The sequence below is a fragment of the Gavia stellata genome, chromosome 20 (genome assembly GCF_030936135.1).
Source record: "Gavia stellata isolate bGavSte3 chromosome 20, bGavSte3.hap2, whole genome shotgun sequence".
Lineage (NCBI taxonomy): Eukaryota > Metazoa > Chordata > Aves > Gaviiformes > Gaviidae > Gavia > Gavia stellata.
In genome coordinates this window covers 4,118,313-4,135,459 of record NC_082613.1, presented here as the reverse complement: position 1 = coordinate 4,135,459, position 17,147 = coordinate 4,118,313, and the positions used below count along the sequence as shown (strand labels likewise).

At 54.1% G+C, this 17,147-nt stretch overlaps 1 protein-coding gene across 1 annotated transcript in view; it reads right to left on the bottom strand.

Annotated features, from left to right (window-relative positions):
- Window positions 1-17,147, bottom strand: part of LAMA5 (laminin subunit alpha 5) — a 93,641-nt gene that overhangs the window by 4,663 nt on the left and 71,831 nt on the right. The window contains exons 33-67 of the mRNA XM_059827370.1: window positions 16,377-16,492; window positions 15,874-16,085; window positions 15,436-15,640; window positions 15,063-15,207; window positions 14,352-14,492; window positions 13,786-13,947; window positions 13,504-13,605; window positions 13,335-13,418; window positions 12,842-13,072; window positions 12,146-12,259; window positions 11,732-11,859; window positions 11,433-11,513; window positions 10,782-10,996; window positions 10,116-10,216; window positions 9,431-9,611; window positions 8,998-9,141; window positions 8,763-8,914; window positions 8,576-8,686; window positions 7,446-7,557; window positions 6,716-6,886; window positions 5,625-5,821; window positions 5,410-5,526; window positions 5,178-5,332; window positions 4,806-4,947; window positions 4,395-4,497; window positions 4,197-4,310; window positions 3,897-4,076; window positions 3,358-3,500; window positions 2,933-3,118; window positions 2,499-2,635; window positions 1,902-2,055; window positions 1,629-1,762; window positions 1,342-1,504; window positions 702-833; window positions 363-514 (exon numbers count right to left, since the gene is read on the bottom strand). Coding sequence (XP_059683353.1) covers window positions 363-514; window positions 702-833; window positions 1,342-1,504; window positions 1,629-1,762; window positions 1,902-2,055; window positions 2,499-2,635; window positions 2,933-3,118; window positions 3,358-3,500; window positions 3,897-4,076; window positions 4,197-4,310; window positions 4,395-4,497; window positions 4,806-4,947; window positions 5,178-5,332; window positions 5,410-5,526; window positions 5,625-5,821; window positions 6,716-6,886; window positions 7,446-7,557; window positions 8,576-8,686; window positions 8,763-8,914; window positions 8,998-9,141; window positions 9,431-9,611; window positions 10,116-10,216; window positions 10,782-10,996; window positions 11,433-11,513; window positions 11,732-11,859; window positions 12,146-12,259; window positions 12,842-13,072; window positions 13,335-13,418; window positions 13,504-13,605; window positions 13,786-13,947; window positions 14,352-14,492; window positions 15,063-15,207; window positions 15,436-15,640; window positions 15,874-16,085; window positions 16,377-16,492 — 5,117 coding nt within the window. The remainder of the gene's footprint in view (window positions 1-362; window positions 515-701; window positions 834-1,341; window positions 1,505-1,628; window positions 1,763-1,901; window positions 2,056-2,498; window positions 2,636-2,932; window positions 3,119-3,357; window positions 3,501-3,896; window positions 4,077-4,196; window positions 4,311-4,394; window positions 4,498-4,805; window positions 4,948-5,177; window positions 5,333-5,409; window positions 5,527-5,624; window positions 5,822-6,715; window positions 6,887-7,445; window positions 7,558-8,575; window positions 8,687-8,762; window positions 8,915-8,997; window positions 9,142-9,430; window positions 9,612-10,115; window positions 10,217-10,781; window positions 10,997-11,432; window positions 11,514-11,731; window positions 11,860-12,145; window positions 12,260-12,841; window positions 13,073-13,334; window positions 13,419-13,503; window positions 13,606-13,785; window positions 13,948-14,351; window positions 14,493-15,062; window positions 15,208-15,435; window positions 15,641-15,873; window positions 16,086-16,376; window positions 16,493-17,147) is intronic.

Sequence of the window (17,147 nt, the reverse complement as noted above, 5' to 3'; positions counted from 1 at the left end):
CAGCCCCAGACAGGATCCAGCCCTGGGCAGGATCTGGTCCTGCAGCCCTTCAAACAAAGTGCCTGGGAAGGACCCATGATGGCCATGGGTATCTCCAGTGTCTCAGGCACAAGGCTGCTCCAAAGCACTCAGCACAGCAAAGGAGGACTCAGTGACACCCACCAGCACCTCATCTCTCACCACAGATGGAGATGTCCCATCCTCAAAAGCTCACGGTGATGGGAAGGAAGAGGAAATCTTCCCCCCGAGCTTCAGCAGGGGCCCAATAGCCCTGGATGTGGCTAAGAAAGGGCCAGGGCAACCACCAGGGACACTGAAGGGGAAGATGTGGACTGTCCCACCCCACCGTGGGCTGGACCCACCTCGGGGGCAGCACAGCTGGGGGCACACCACCCAGGTAGTAGGAGACAGCATTCTCCAGGGAGTTCTCCTGCTCCACCATGAAGATGGTGAGGCGCTCCAGACGCACCAAGATGCGCTTCTTGTTATTCATTTTGAGGAGGAAAATCTGGATCTGGAGATAGAGGAGAAAAATGATCCGCCAGCCTGGGGCAATTACATCCATAATAGAGGGCAGCATGAAGTGTCTGGTTCATAGCTCTAGTCAAAGGACTTGCAGCTCTCCCCTGTCTGGGCGCCCCCCCCACCCTCTGGATGAGGAGCCCTTCAAGCGAGCTGGGCAGGTGGCTGTTCCCCCTTACCGCTTTGTTTGTGGTGCTGCTGATGGTGAGAGAGGAGGAGTTGCTGCTGGGTTTTGCCATCTCCAGGCCAGTGCTGAAGTCATAGTAAAGCACCAGTTTCCCGTCCCGGATGGCCAGACACAGGAACTGACCCTGTGGGAGGCAGGACGGACACTCAGCCCCATGTCCTGGTGTCCAGCATGTAGCAGTGGTGCTGAGCCCGACCTGCCCTTTAGCACACGTGGGAGCAGGTCCCGCTGCCGGTGCCTTGAGACTTCACTGTGGCAATTATTGGGGATTTATCTGCAAACAGCAGCCCTGTGCTGGGGCACAGGGATGATACTGCAGGCTGGAAATGCTCCTTGCAGCACTGCCTGCCCCAGTGAACCCTGGCCCAGCTCAGAGGCTCTGTGCGTGGGTGCTCTTGGAGTTCAGGGGAGTCCCTCCAGCATCAGACAAGTGATTGCCTCTGCTGTGAGATCTGGGTCCAGCCCTCTTGTGGCTTTTAACAATAGCGCAGAAACGCTGCTCCAAGTACCACTGCTGTCTCCAAAGGCCTCTTCTCCCAGGGCCCTGTACTGGGAATGCCTGCAAGTGGGGCTGGGATTGCTCTAGCCCACTGGCTGAGGAGTGAAGGCTCCCCAGGGGAGCAAGCACCTGCCTGATTCTCTAGGAAGAAGAGGATGCCATTGTAGGAGACCACCCGGATCTCCTGCTCAAAGCGCTTGGTCGTGCCGAACTGGCTCTCAAACTTGATCTCCGCATAACCGGTGCCATCAAAGTAGGAGCCGTCAGTCAACCAGGGGTCTCCTGTGGACTTGGACCTGAGCCACACAAGAAGAGGCCCAAGGAATCACTCCAAAGCCAACTGCCATGCTCTGGGGCAGTCAAGGGTCAGGGTAAGTGCCACGGACCACAGCTGCCCCCAGCCTGGGCACGGTGCCCTACCTTGCGCAGGGCTTCTCAGCAGTGGTATCCACCTGGAAGGTGCGTTGGAAGTTGTACAGGCTCACCACCTCCTCATTCAGTGTGTCCAGCTCCAGGCACCCACGGTAGTTGGGATAGCGCAAAGTGGGAGGAGGCTGGGAATGACACCGGACAGTTAGGGCAAGTTTGATGCTGGTTGTCCCATGAAATCAAGGGTTTTCCCCCCAAGAAGCTCCAAAGGTATTGCTGATACCTCCTAGAAAACCAAGCTTCCCTCCCTGCTGCCTGTCTCACCGTGAAGCTGGAAGGGTAGCCACCCACGTAGAAGACCACGTTGCGTGGGTCGAGGTTGAGCAGCCCCTGCTCCCCCTTGGCCACACTGTCTCCCTTGGTCTCGTGCACCGTCTGCCTCTCCACGATCACGGACATGTGCCCATACTGCAGGATCCTGCAGCAGGGAGGGATGGTCAAGACAAGAGGAGACCCCCAAAGAGGAGCAAACCCTGCCCTCCCTGAGCAAAGGGCCTCCCCACACAGCTCTACCAAAAAGGGGTGCATCTCCCACTGGGGAGCCCCACAGCAGCAGTGCACTGAAAGGAGTCAGGAGTCATGTTATCAGCACTGCCACAAGGCTGAATGGACCCTCCCATGATAAGCTTCATCCTTCCTCTCCTGCAGGCAACCACCAGACCCTCCATGAGCTGGTGACCATCTCCCTGCCAGTCTTTTTGAGGTATCTGTGTTGATCATTTAGGGATGACGGGATGATGGAGTCCACAGCACCTCTGCAAGCTCAGGGCCTGTACGGGCTTGGGCACAGCACTACCTGCATCCACTGCAGGGACAGTCTCCCACTCAACTTCCTCAGGATGTGTCCCATCAGTCTCCTACCTGTTGATGCTGATGGTGGCAAACTGCTCTCCAATATCCTCATCCACAGTCAGGGAGGCTGGCTCCTCATCACCCAGTTTGTAGATCCACTGCACTTTGCGGTCCTTGAGCACGATGCCCAGGTAGTCTCCAGCAGCCTGAATGCAGGGAGAGACAGGGCCACATGTTGGCATTTGGGACAGGCAAAAGCGCCAAGTGATGCTCTCCCTGATGCTCCCAGGGCTGCACTGGCCAAGCACCCCCATTCGCACTGCTCTCCCCATCCACCTCCAGCCAGGCTGACGGCTGCACCCAGGGCCTGTTCATGTTCCCCACAAAGACACTCAGGGAGCAGGTGAAGGGAGAGGGGCCGATGTCCAAGCGTGATCTCCCCCACGGATGCTACCGACATGGGCTCCCGCTGCCCTCCTCCTGCCTGCACAGCCCTGTCTCACCTCCCTGCTGCCCAGGTACAACACGAACCGCCCCTCCTCTGTGCCGTCCTGCCATTGCTGCCGGCTCCTGGGCTCGGGGTTTTGGATGTAGAATTTGAGGGATGTATAGGCTGCCAAATCCTGCAGGTTGCTGGGCATCCGGACCTGCACACCTGAGCTGCCGTTGAACTTCATGGGGACTTTCACCTGGAGAGAGAGAAATCCAAACCCATGGCACTGAAACCACTGCTGCTGCTTCTTGTCATTGCCAGCTCTACCAAATCAAAAGCCTTTTCTGGAGTCTTCCCATAAGAAAGGGACCCTGCCTGGTGGCCCCAGACCTCTTCTAGATACCTCTCCTATTTGTATACCACCCTCAAGTAAGCCCTCATTCACCCCAAGCCCCTGGCACCCCGTGCACAATCCTCACCCTCCCATGAACTTACCTTGCTGGCGGCGTTCCTCGCCTGCGTGATGAGCTGCCGGATCCGCACAATGTTCTCCGACACGGTGGCATTCTTGTTCCTCCTGTTCTCCAGGCTGCTCAGCTTCCCCAGCAGCAGTGGGATGGTGCTTTCCAGGCTGGACACTGGGGTTGGAGAGGAGCCAGGGATTTTGAAGGTTAGTGAGGAAGGGAGCTGTAAAGCCCAGGCAGTTTTGAGACATGCAAGTCAAAGCAGCAGCAGCTGGGAGCAGAGTCACAGAATGATCCCCTAAATCCAGCAGCCTTGATGGGGGGTTGTGAAAATGCTGTAGTGCATGCAATCTCCTGCAGTAAAGGTATAGGTGATATAGACACTGCAGGGAGAGAAAAAAATAAAGGGACAGGACTTAAAGCACCCAGTATCAGCTGCTACCTCCCTCTACTCTTGACCTGGAGCTGCAAAGCACAGCTTCCAAAATCACAGAGCTCTCTAGGGACATCTGTTCCTGCACTGGCTCACGCCAGACTCAGCCCTGGCAGCCCAGCAGGCTCAGCACTCACCAGATTTTCTGGCATCCTGGACTGCCTGGTTCAGGTCTTCATTTCGAAGGTCTCCGTACTGGTCTTTCCACTCATCCAGATTCTTCTTCATGGTGCTCAGGGTATCTTCCACTCTTGCAGCTGTTTCGTTGGCCTCGGCAGCTGCTGCTTTGGCATTCTGGATCATCTCTTTCGTGTCCTCTGGAAAGAAAGGAGGAAAATCTCTGGGATGGCGAGGAGTGGAAAGGAAGCACCCTTGGGTCACAGTCTGGGCATGAGGAAGGGAGCAGAGAGAATCAGTCTAGCTACCCCAGGACAAACCTTGGTCCCTGCCCAGCATGTCCTTCACAGACTGGAGCTGGCTCAGGAGCTGTTCCTTCTTCACACGGAGGTCAGCCAGCTTGTCCTTTGCTGTCTGCAGAGTGCCTTTAATAGCTGCAATTAAAGAAATGCATATATTGTGTGTTGGATCTCAGTCCAGCCCAAAGGACATCAGACCCGGCAAGGAACCTCTCTCACCCCCGTTGAGTTTTCTCTGCTCTCTCCTCACAGCCTCCTCCAGGTTGCTACTGTTCCTCTTCAGCTCTTTAGAGATGGTCCCAAGATTTTCTGACATGACACTCTGTAAAACAAACATGCACTGCCTGGGAGTCTGAAGAGGAAATTCCCGTCTCCGGCCCTAACTGCACACAAAAATGCTTATTCAGACAACTGCAGTGGGGTGTGCTGTTGGGGCATGATTGGAGAGACCCAAATCCCCCAAGTCTGGCCCCAGTCATGGCAGAGGCTCTGCTCTCTGGCACATAACAAAGTGCTCAAATCTCAGAGGGAAGGGACAGCACAGCCCTACATGTGGGTGTGAAAAGCTGGAGGACTGTCAGGGAGTTTTTTGCTTTTGCTCATCTTAACAGGGCTCCCCACAGCACGTACCATCAAAGCCTCGCTGGCCGCCTCATCAGCATCGTGGGCTGCTTGCTCGGCTTTTTTCACAGCTTCAATGATGCTGGCGTAGGCATTAGAGGCATCGATTGCCCGCTGGATAAAGCCATCCTGGTTTGTGCCCTGGATAATGCTGTGTTGGAAGATGAAGCCATCAAGTTCACAGAGACCGCTCAGGCTGGTTTCTTGCCCATGCCCCCACAGACAAACCCCTTTGGGTTCCTCATCACAACATGTTTTCCACGATAAAGCTTTGGAGATGGCACCCCGCTGCTCCCCTGCCATGGTGTGAAGCTGCAGTTTCCCATCCCTAACTCTGGTAGGAGATGGCCTGACTACTGAGTGTCAGGACTGGTGCCTCACCTGGACAGGTTCCTTGCAAGCTCATCCAGAAGCCGGGCATGCTCCTCCGCCTGCTCCACGATGGGGATCTTGCTGCTGGCCGGGGAGAACTTTTTGACCCGCTCAGTCAGGGGCAGCTTCGCCCCATCCAGCAGGGCTGCCAGCTTCTCGTACGCCTGCAAGGACACACATCACTCCTGAGGACTGCCACCCCCCTGCACTCTGCCCATGCCAAAGTACCTCCATCGCTCACCTCCTTTGCTCTCTCCATCTTCTGTAGAAAGTCAGAGACCTGGGCCAGGGAGTCCTTGGCCATCCTCAGGGTCTCCTGCACCAGCGCATGCTGCTTTTGGAGTTCACGGCTCTTTTGCTAGACACATAGCCACAGGGTTAGGCACTGGCAGGACCACGGTAGGGCCCCCCCTCACTGCAGTATGGGCGGTACGGGACCACCTGGTGAAGGCCTACCTGACTCTCCTCCAGGTTGTTGCGGTTCAGGCTGTTCAAATCCTCTGTCTGCCTGGTTTTGTTCACGGCCTCGTTGAGGGCATCACGGAGATCCATCAGCTGGGAGCTGTGCTGTGCCAGCTGGTCCCGGATGCTGCTCACCAGGTCCTGGTTGAACTCCCAGCGGGCATGCAACTCACTCTTCACCCGATGCAGCACTGAGGATGAAGGAGATGAGAACTGTTGCCAATTTCATCCTCCTGTGTTAAAGGCTATGGAAAAGCCTGGTTCTAGTCTCACTTAGCAGGTATCAAGGCCAGAAGTGACCAACTTCCCTCCCTCTTTCCCTCTTTCAGCCTGGATAGCACAGGATCTCATCCAAAATTGTCTCCAAACCCTCAGTGCTGGTGAGAGGGATGGGATCTCCTTCAGAAAGACACTCAGCCATGCCTGAAAGGCTCTAGATGATGGAGAAACCCCACCTGAAGCCTGTTCCAGTGCTTGATTACTCCCATTGTGAAAAATTACTTATTTCTAGCAAGGGCCAGTTTTCCAGTTTTCAGCTGCTGAACTGTGTTTTGCCACTGCCTGTTAATCAGAACTGCTGGCTTCCCACAGTGCCAGCATGCCTGGTTATGCAGTGGGGCTTTGTGTGGCAGCACAATTCAAGCCCTTGGTCCTGCGAGGGATGCCCTCAGGATGGCAGAGCTGCTGAGGGTGGTGGGCTGCTGGTTGTTACCCTGGCCCCCTTTCCTGGGACAGCGAATATGAAGAAACATAGGGTGACTTATTCACATCCACATGTGATGCATACATAATAATGGAAACTCCTGGTTCTAAGGGTTGTAATTTTCGGTCACCAAACAGAACTACCCAGCTAGTACAATCTGCTCTAAAATTCACCTTAAGGGAAAAGGAACCATAAATGGAGTGTCACAGGGGACTCTAAAACTACTGTAAAACTTGTAGGGGGGGTGCCCGTTTTATTAACAGCTCTCTCCAAATGTGACCATGATGTGTAGTGTTCACATGGGCTCCAAGCCAGGCTTCAAGGAAAGGTAGACCCAGCAGGATGTGTGCAGCCCTGTCCCACGCCACTAAGACAGACTCACACTTCTGAGCCTCCTCTTGCTCGCGCCTTGCCAGCTCCTCCTGGCTGCCCAGACTCCGCTCCTTCATCTCCCTCAGCATTCTTTCCACCTCGGCCATCTTCTGTCGAAACTCCTCGGTGGAGGTGGTGCTGGCGTTTGCTGCCCCAAACCTGGCCATCTGCCGCACCAAGTCTGCAGAGAAATCCAGATCCCCCATTAGCACTGACCAACCCAGGTCCTTCATAATCCCCCAAGATCCTTCCTCTCTTATATCAACCTCAAGAAAGTGCAGCCAGCTTTCATGCAGTACTCAGGCACACGAATTGCTCACGATCACTCAGAGGTATTGGCCCACATTTCTGTCTCCTTGGCCGTTATAGTAACGCATGCTACATCCCAAGCATCTTTTTGTGGCTTTACCTCCTCTCCTAGATCCACTCGCTCCCTGTTTTGCTAAACCTCTCCTGAAGCAGTAGTGCAGATTGCCCTGGTTTTATGCATTTTAATAGCATGTGTGCAAGTTTACAGTGTTTTTTCCAAAGACTGTGTTTAGCCAAACAGCTGGGACTCACAATAAGCCTGATCTACCTGAACAGCCAGAATTCTGCAGGGATCTCAATTTCATTTGTGTTTCTCCTTGTTTTCTCCATGGCTCTTTCTAAGTGATGCAGTACTCAGTGCTGTTTGAAAGCAAGAGTGTGGCATCCCAGCAGGAAAAACCCACAAAGCAGAGACCCTTCTTTTTACCTACCTGCAATGCCTTTCTGAATGCTTTGGATATTTAGCAGGAGCTGCTCCCCCCTCTGGTAAGTCTCTCTTGTGTGCTGCTCAATCCGGTTTGCTTCTCTGTGAGTCATTGTCATCTACAACAAAAACCACTGACTTAGCTGAAGTATGAGATTATGTTTTACATGATCTGTCAGCAGGGAAGATGCACATAAGGCTTGGGAATGTGCAGATTTTGAGGTCCTTGAACCATGTCTCCTCCAACAGCCTGCCCTGTGCTGCTCACCTATGATGCATTTAGTGATGGTCTTATTTAGCACCTTCAGAGAAGCACAAACAATAAATGCAGCTCCAGTGCAACAGGGTCTGGATCCTGAAACAATCCTAAGACCACAGAGGACAGGACTGTCCTGCACTCTTAACACAGGAAAAGCCCTAGAGCCAGGCCCACCTGGGTCCTGACCAGGACACAAGAAGAGATGGAGGGCTGCAGTTTGGCCATTCAGAATGTAGACGTACGTACACACAGAGGTAGTTTGTCCATGCAGCTGCCTGGGGACATACATCATCAAATAGAGACTTTGCCCTCTCCCTTAGATTAGGAGCAGGCAGTTTATAAATCAAATCAAATAAAATAAAATCTTGCTCAGTTTATAAGTTCTCTGAAGACACAACTGGTGTTTTTCAGACTGTATATAGATTGCATCTTGCAAAAGCTGTTGCTATACTGAGGCCTCCAAGGACTATTACAATAAAAAGGGTTGACTCATTTGCTGACAGGGCCCAGGCTCTCCCTGCCACAGCATGGATACATCCAGGATGGACCTGGATGTTTACGTTCCTTCCTCGTATGCTTCTTCTATAAACGACATTTTATTGAATTTATTTTCACTGGTTAAAGTTAGAGCCACCTCAAAAGCAAGTAATAAATCAAGAAGCAACCCTCAATATCAAAAGATGTTTAACAGACCTCTAAGCGAGGAAGGCAGATAATCTAGCTTGAGCATCTAAGTAAGAGACCCCAAGCCTAGTGCTGGCTGGGCAGGAGATCCATCCTGCCTGAACTAGGCTCCTCACAGCCTTCAAAGCCCTCATTTTAGGTAAAATGAGGGACTTGTGTTCTGGCAAGGGGAGGAAGATGGAGAAATACCCTACTTTGTGCTGCAGCGCGTTCAGGTCCTGCGTGAGGTCCACGTTCTCATCCTCCAGCTCGTCAGCCCTTTGCCTGATCTTGTTCATGGCTCTCTGGTACTCACGCAGCTGGTTCTGGAAAAAAAGAGGCAAAATCAGGCCAATGGGCCAAGAGCCATGGGCAGAAAGTGATGTTAAACCTCCCACATACAGCGACAGTCGCCATAGTGCTGTTGAGACCATGGAGGCGAGCCCAGGCGATGGAGCTGGCGTTGAGGTTGACCAGCTGGCTGTGAATGGAGGGGAAGGACATCTCGATGCTCTGCAGGTCCTCCAGCAGAAGCAGGACGCAGCTGTCGCACACTGCCAGGGGAACGGAGCAGTCAGCACAGGGCCCTTTCCCAGGGTTTCCCTCGCCTCTTTCCCCAGGAGTGCAGGATACAGACCTTCACACAGCATGCTGTCTGGACCGTTTGCCACAGGGATCTCGTACTTGTGCATGCAGACATCGCACTGCTTCCCTGTCAGCCCATTGGAGCAGGTGCACTCGCCAGTACGCGGGTCGCAGGAGCCCCCTCTGCACTCGCACTCTGCCAAGTTTAGTAACAGGAAAACGCCCGCGGCATCATTTTATGCTGTTACCACCCCAGAGGGAGGGGAAGGGGTGGTTTTATTCCAGCTGTACAATTGCATCCCTGCTTATCTACATGCCACTGCTGGGGGTTTCCCTGTGCAACCTAGCAACATGCACAGGACCTCAGATAGCAGTTAAAGGTGGAAAACTTTCCACCTTAAAACAATTCAACAAGCACGTGTGCCACCAACACCTTGTCGCGCTACTCCACGTGCAGGACCCAACACCCAGGAGGTAGGACTCACTTGTACAGCCGCTCTCGCTGAAGCCCCAGTAGCCCGGGGTGCACTGCTGGCAGCGCAAGCCACTGACACCAGGCAGGCAGCTGCACTGGCCAGTCTGTGCGTGGCAGCTGCTCCCCACAGCGCCAACGTCGCAGTCACACCTCTGGCAGCCAGAGCATCCCTCGAAGCCATAGTACCCCTCCTAGGGAAAAGCATGACAGTGGGTGCCCTGTTCAGCAAGAGGGCATGGGTGCCTCCCTCCTGGGGCAGGCTGAGGCGACGTGGGACCCCAGTCTTGCTTTCTAGGAGTGTCTTGACCACGACAAAAGTCCTATCAACACAGCAAAGATGTGGAGCTGCAGTAAGAGCCCAGACACACCACAGCACTGCCCTGCAAACTTGCCCTTGCCCTGCAATGACCATGCTGGCTGGATGCATGCATGGAAATGGGGTTTATTTCAATTTCCCAAAGGGTACCGCATTACTGCCCAGGCTGCAGCTCAACGCTGCCTCCATCGCTTGCTGACAGATTTTTAATAGGCTTTCACCATTCATAAGCGGATCATTCAAATCCATCCTTAACCAGCTGGCTGCCACTGCAGCTGCCAGCACCACTCTGCTCACAGGCCTGGGGATGACACACCAGGGCTGCCCCTCGTCCCTGTGCCAAGGACAGGCACCATCCCAGTATGCAGGTGGCCCTTACCTCACAGTGGTCGCAGTGCTGGCCTGTCACTCCAGTCTTGCAGAAGCACTGGCCAGTTCGTGGATGGCATGAGTCAGTCCCACAAGGCGAACAGTTGCACTCTGCCCAGGAAAAATACATCCAGTTATACATTGAAGAGCCTGCTCAGCCACTCACAAACCTTATTTCCAACAGAGAATCTTATTCCCCCCTTATCTGTCACAGTCGGAGCAAAGACAGAGCCTGTCTCCTCTTGAATTTGCTTCTCCTGACAACTTATTCCCATGACACCTGCCCAGGGCAGACCCCCTTTTGTGAGCTGCAATTTGGTTACTGTTCCCAGATGGAGATGAGCAGTGCTGGGAGTGCACTGTGCAAACACACGCTCCCAAGGGAGTGCCAGCACCACTATTGCAGTAGCTGCTTGGGGCAAGACCATTCCAGCCTGGGTGTGGTTTAGCGGCTCACATTTAGGGGTGGATTGGAGGTTATGGAGTTGTGATGCTGGAGGGCAGGTTTTTGGAGTTGTTTTCTTCCCCATTATCCCCCCTTTAGAGGATGCCTGCAACATGTGCAACCATGCGTGTGACTCACTGGGGCAACGCACTGCCTGGCTAAGGTGCTAAATATGTCCACGGTCAGTCTGTCCATCTTCCCCTCCCAGTGCTTGCTGCCTGCCCCACTCACGTGTGCAGTTCTTGGCTGCCACTGCGTCCCCGTAGTAGCCGGGGGCACAGACCTCGCACCGTGCGCCAGCCGTGTGGTGCATGCACCCTGTGCAGGCGCCTGTCAGGGAGTCGCAGCTGCTGAACAGCATGTTGGGATCCGTGTTCCCGCTGCAGTTGCAGGGCTGGCACGAGCTGCCAATCACCAAGGGATTGCCATAGTATCCTGGGGCACACCTGGAGAAATACAGCAAGTTAAAACACAGCCAGGCATTGAGGGGATCCCCACAGGTCGTGCCTGCACCATGCTTGAGTCTTGTGCAATTATAACAGTGCGAGCATCAAATGCTTGTAACTGCTGCAACCCTCAGGGATCTCAAAGCACTTTGTGTTTTGCCTCATGATACACCAGAAAGGTGCCTTTGTCACAAATCAAGGCAAAGCACAGCTAATACACCCATAGTAACACAATATATCAGCAGTGGAGACAGAAATAGGGCATTTGCAGGCTGAAAAGGATTAAAAGAAATCCTGCCAGAGCAAAGCACACTGGGGGCAGAGTCAACCGTTTCCTCTGCAGCCTTTACTAGGACAAATTCTCTTCTGCCACAGCAGTGGCTGCATGGGACTAGTGTGTCTGAGGCCCCAGAAACATGGGTGCCATCACGCTTACCGCTCACAGTTGGATCCAGCGTAGCCAGGCTTGCAGAGGCACTGTGTGTTGGAGCCCTTGTGGACACAACCAATGGCAAAACTGGAACGATAAGGGGTAAACAGGAAGGTGCAGTTACCCCTGACGTGGTGCCAGGAGAGCTGAGCGCTCAGTGTGGGCTGCTGGGCCCTTGGGTAAGAGGCCATGGACATGGTTTGGGACACTTGCCAGCGCCAAGCCAGTGCCCTGATGTGGCACAGCATGGTTCCCAGTGGTTAAACAGTGAGGCCAAACAGGCAATCCCATCCGAGGGTGCTTACTTGTTGGAGGCAACTGAAAGAGGGCACGGACATCCAACACACTGTAGTGGTTCTTCGGCAGAGTGGCTGCCTACGTAGCCATCCTTGCATCGCTCACAGTGGTCTCCCTCTGTGTTGTGCTGGCAGTTCTGCAAGGAAAAGGCAGGTTGTGGGCTTAGCACTGACAGCAAGAAATGGTGGGTTGCACAAAGAATTCCCTACCAGATACCTGGATGCTTCAGTCCCTCCTCTTTCCCAAAACTGTTTTTCACTGTAAACTGACCCTGAACGGGACCACCCCTGAAATGGCACATGCAGCTAATGCTCCAATTCAGGCACAGTCCTGCCAGCTCAGTTAGTATGTGAAGAGCTTTTTAATCACAGGCTACAGACCTTATAACTCCAAAATAACACGCTGCTTCACTGTTTACTTACAAGGCATATCCCAGACCCCGGCAGGCACTGATCTGAGTGGCCGTTGCAATGACATGGGATGCATTTTCCCAGAAAGAGCCCCTTGGTGTCCCTGTAGTAACCTGGAGCACATTCCTGAGGACAGAGAAAAAGGCAGAGATCTGAAAAACAGCCCAATACACGCAGGCAAAGCAAAGAGACTAATTTAGTTTCCATGACAGAATTCCCACAGGGTTGTACTGATGGAGAAGCGATTAAAAGCAACAACAAAGATCTTTCAGTGCAGCTCCTTCCTGCTCCTTATCAATAGGAGATAATTGGCCAGACAGAAGGACCTATTCCAAGGTACTGCATGCATGTAATTTTGGACTGCAACACCTGAACGATTTCCCCATCATGTCTCTTCCAAGAGGGCAGATACAGCTAACGCACCTCTCCCAGGCGCACTGTGTTGCGGTGGGAGGGGAGCTGAGAGTGGGCTGGTGTGGGGGAGCCTGGGAGATGCTGCTCCTTCCTCGGGCACAACCTGAGCTGTAATTTCAACTGAAGCCCTCAGGGGTCAGCTTGGAAGCTGGTACTCTGGCACCACTGCTTTGCACAAACATCCAAACCCCACGGCTGCCACCCACACCAAGCACAAGGGGGGGCTGAGACCCAAAACGTGACTGTTTGACTCCCCGCCTCTGCCTGAAGCAGCACGACCGCTTTCACCCTTACCTGGCAGGAGTCCCCCTGGTAGTTAGCTGGGCAAAAGCACAGCTCCACGTTGCTGGCACGGATGCCCATAGCTGTATCTGTTGCCATCTCCAGGACCACGCGGCGCAGGGACACAGAGGAAGAGAGCTGGGAGAAGAGTGCCCGGATCTGCAGCTGTTCCAGGTTTGCCAGCACCATCATGAGCTCCTCTCTAGACACAGGGTTGTGTGTCTCTGTGTGCCTGAAGTTACCCTAGTGGGAGAAGACCTGACATTACTGGCAGGAAGCACAGGCACATGAACATCCAGCCTAGCCTTCACTTCCCTGCTGCTGGGATGTCTCCCCTTTGCACAGGTAAAAGAGCCCCTGGATCTTCACAGCCAGTTCTGCTGCAATAGGTAGCACCTAAAATACTGAGCTCAAAGCAATTGTCCCTTCTGTCTACATGCTAGACTTGTCCTTTCAGTAGCAGCTGAGCACTTAACTTGGTACATACTTGTGTGTGCAAACTCACCTCCACCAGCTGCAGCTGGCCTACATGTACCTCCCCTGGGGATGGGTAGGTGCCTTCCAGAAACATGATGCTCATCTGATTTCCCTGGGAAAAGCAAGGAAGGTGTCAGTCACCACCTCATCCTGCTCATGCATTAGCAGGGGGCACCAGTGAATTTCTCGGGCTGCACCTTCAGGATGACATCCGGGCGGGACTCCATGGGAATGAACACGTCACCCCTCCGTGGATCAGAGTGAAGCTCATAGCGCAAGTGCCCACCGTAGGAGGAAACCTAAGGGAGATCCATATTGCATGTGTTGCTGTGAGTCTACACCACTGAGCTGGGTCAGAGCTGTCCATGTTCAACTGGAGCATGAGCAATGCCTGCATGTCAGTGGGCATGCTGCTGGCACACGTGTTGGGGGGTCAGGGATGTGCAGGACTGCTGGTCCGGCTGCCACTGTGCTCTTACCCGGTCCCCAAGGTAAGAGCTGGGTGCAACCCAGTAGAGCTCCTGGTAGGCATCCGGGAGGTTCTTGAGATCAGCGTGGAGGAGCTGCTCCTGCAGGCTCAGGGTTGTCTGCACTTCCTGACGGTCGCTGCTCAGCAAGAGCCACCCGTTCATGTCGACGAACTGTGGGGGAAGAGCAACCGTAGATCTTCTGGTGGAGCTACAGAATGTATTCGGGTGCTGATGCTCCAGAAGAGCAAGTCCCAGAGCAGCAGAAAGGATGGTAACAGGCTCACAACCTCAAAGGCATCCTGATGAAGCCACTGGAAAGCTGAGCACCACCCCTGCCTCCTGCCTGGCACAGTCGTCCCCCCCCTCCCCTGACTTTCCATACTATGAGACCCCAGAGACCACGAAAAGGGACTGGAAGTGGGAGACAGGCCCAGGGAGACAAAGAGAACCCTCCTCATAGCGTATGTTCCAGAGGGGTAGGATTAATGCAGGACAGAGACCCAAAGGCAGCAGGGAGCCAGGTGGATGGGAACAAAACTGAACTGCAGGCTCTGGTGGCCCCTGGCCCCTCTCACCTCAGCTCGGTGCTTCTCAGCACTGCGGCAGCGATCAGTTGCACCAAAGCAGAAACACTTAGTGCAGCCCTTGGGGTTGCTGGCATCCAAAGAAAATGTCCCCAGGCGGCACTGGTCACACCTCGGGCCCTCCACATTTTCCTGGAAGACAAGCAAAGCTCAACAGTGTCAGCAGCTTCTCATAAGGCCTTAGTGGAGGATAGAGATGGCCATATAAGTGATTAAAGCACAATGATGTGATGCTGAAAGACAATTAAGCAGTCCCTGACCAGGTTTGCTTGCACACCACCCATCAAACATTAAATTCACTTGGAGAAAGCACCTGTGAGCCCTGCAAAGGAGCTGGAGCAGGCAGCTCAGCAGCAGACTGAGCTACTCTGCTGTCGTGCAGGAGCAGAAGGAGTCAACAGGGCTGACAGCTTTACCTGCAATAGGCTCCGACATGGGGCTGGACCCAGACTGCCCATCTTCCCCATGACAGCCCAAAGAGTAAGCCTTAATGGCCAGGAAAGATGGGGAGAAGGAGTCTTTCAGGGTGCTCTGAACCCACCACCACATGGAGCAGGCTGGCTGTAGTTCAGGCACACAGGCATTCTCCTTCTGCAGCCCCGCTCCCTCCCAGCACGCCAGACACCCACAGCCCCTCACCCTCATAGCCAGAGCAGGAGAGTTGAGGAGAAAGGCACCGCGTGAAGGCATTGAAGGACTGACCTTGCAGTGACACTGCCCCGTGACTGGGTCACACACGCTTGCTTCAGTGCCAGCCTCGTGGCAGTCACACCGCCGGCAGTTGGGGTAATGGTAGAAGCCAGGGGCACAGAGGTCACACTGTCGCCCGATTACATTGGGCTTGCACCTGGATGGGATGTAAGAGCCGCAGCATTAGAAACCTCTGCCTTGTGCTGCTGGGCAGGGAGCAGCTGGGCTTTCAGAGCTTCACCCACACTGGCAGGGACACAGTGCTTGACAAGGATTTCCCCATCCTGCACGCTTCCTCCCTGCAACCTGCCGACAAGTCCCATCCCTCCAGCAGGGACCAGGGATGCTGCCAGATGTGCCCTGCACTGGGACAGGGCTCCCTCACCTGCACTGCCCACTGTCCACGTCGCAGCCTGGCTCCGTCAGTTCCTGCACGCCGGGCCGAGAGCAATTGCAGTCCTCGCAGCCAATGAGGGGGTGACAGCCAAAGGTCTGGGGCTCGCAGACGACACACTCCGGCTTCAGGGTGTGCGGAGGGCAGATGCACTGCCCTGTCACTTCATCACAGAGACGTGTCCCGCAGTCGCAGGCTGGAAGGGGCAGAAAAGGGGCTGTGTTTGGGGGAGCAAGACCCAGGCAGCCCAAGGAGAGCACGAGGCAATGGATGCAGAGCTCAACCACTCTGCAGGTAGCTGGGCTGTTTTCATGCAAGCAGAGCCATGACAGGGCTGGAAAATGCAGCCATTTCCCAAATCAGCCTCAGCCCTGCAAAGGGCAAAACAGCAAGTGCTGGGAAAGCAGAGTGGGAGATGGGACAACTCACGCCTGCAGTTGGGGAAGCCCCAGTAGCCGGTGGCACAGCGGGAGCACTCTCGCCCGATGACGTTGGACTTGCAGGGACACTGCCCGCCGAAGGGCTCGCACTGGCTGCCCCGCGCCCCTGCCTCGTGGCACCGGCAGGGCTGTGCCCCGTTATTGTAGAAGAGGGAGAGCGAGATGGCAGAGTCACGGCAGAACCTCGACGATGTGCTGGGACTGCAGGGGAAGGCAGGAGGAATCACTATGCTGCATACCACCAGAGCCTCCCCACCACCCCAAAATCCAGCAGGATCTCCTGCAGCAACAGGTACTGAATTAGTGGGAGAAACAGCCCTGTGACACTGAGATCCCCCAAACACTCACAGGTTTGGTCATCAGACAAGGAAAGCCTTAACCAGGATCCCTCCCCTGCCACACACAGGGCCCATGAAGGGAAGGGGTTTTTGCTCCCTGAGGAACGTGCAACCCATGGACAGCAGAGCAGCCACCCAAAGCCAAGGGTCTCACTTGATGTAAAAGCTGTTGATGCCACAGCTGCTGATGAAATCGTAGGACTTGTCCAGGGGTTCCTCCTGCAGGTACTGAGAGCTGTAGCTGTCTTCAGGCACCACAAGGATGTAATCCTGCCAAGCAAGGACAAGATGGGTGAGCCAGGCTCCTTAGCTGAGCCAGACAGATGCAGTCCAAAATGAATTCACTCAAAAGTCCAAATGCACCAACTTCTCATCAGCTCATCCCTTGCTGGAACAGAACAGAACATAACATAACACACAAAGTGCCCAAGTACTTGAAAGACCAGGGACCACCTCTCTATTGGGGTCTGTCCATCAGGGTCCACCTACTCTAATGCTCCCTGTGAGAAGTGGCCCAAATTCACTGGAGTAAAAAAAAGGCAGGATACCCCAAAAGGGCAGCACTGGCTGTGCTTTAGCACGGAGGCAGGCAGTCACTGTCATCTCAAACTCCTAGGAATGAAGGCACTTGACTTCCAATTCTGTCTTTCAGCCACTTATCCAAATTTTGGACAATCTTCTAGTTCTGTTGCCTGACGATAACAAGGGCTACCTGCTCCCGAGACCTGCCTGGACAAAAAATGCTATGCAGGTCCAAAATATTGCTGGGGCCAGAATAAGGTTTATTCTGGATTATCACAAGCTATGTATGCAAAGCAACAGTTTCAACTTCTGCCTTGTTTTGGTATCAAAACCACACAGTGAAGAATAACCATCATATACAGATTCAGTCTCTGAGAATTCTGCCCTCAATTCTATACCACTA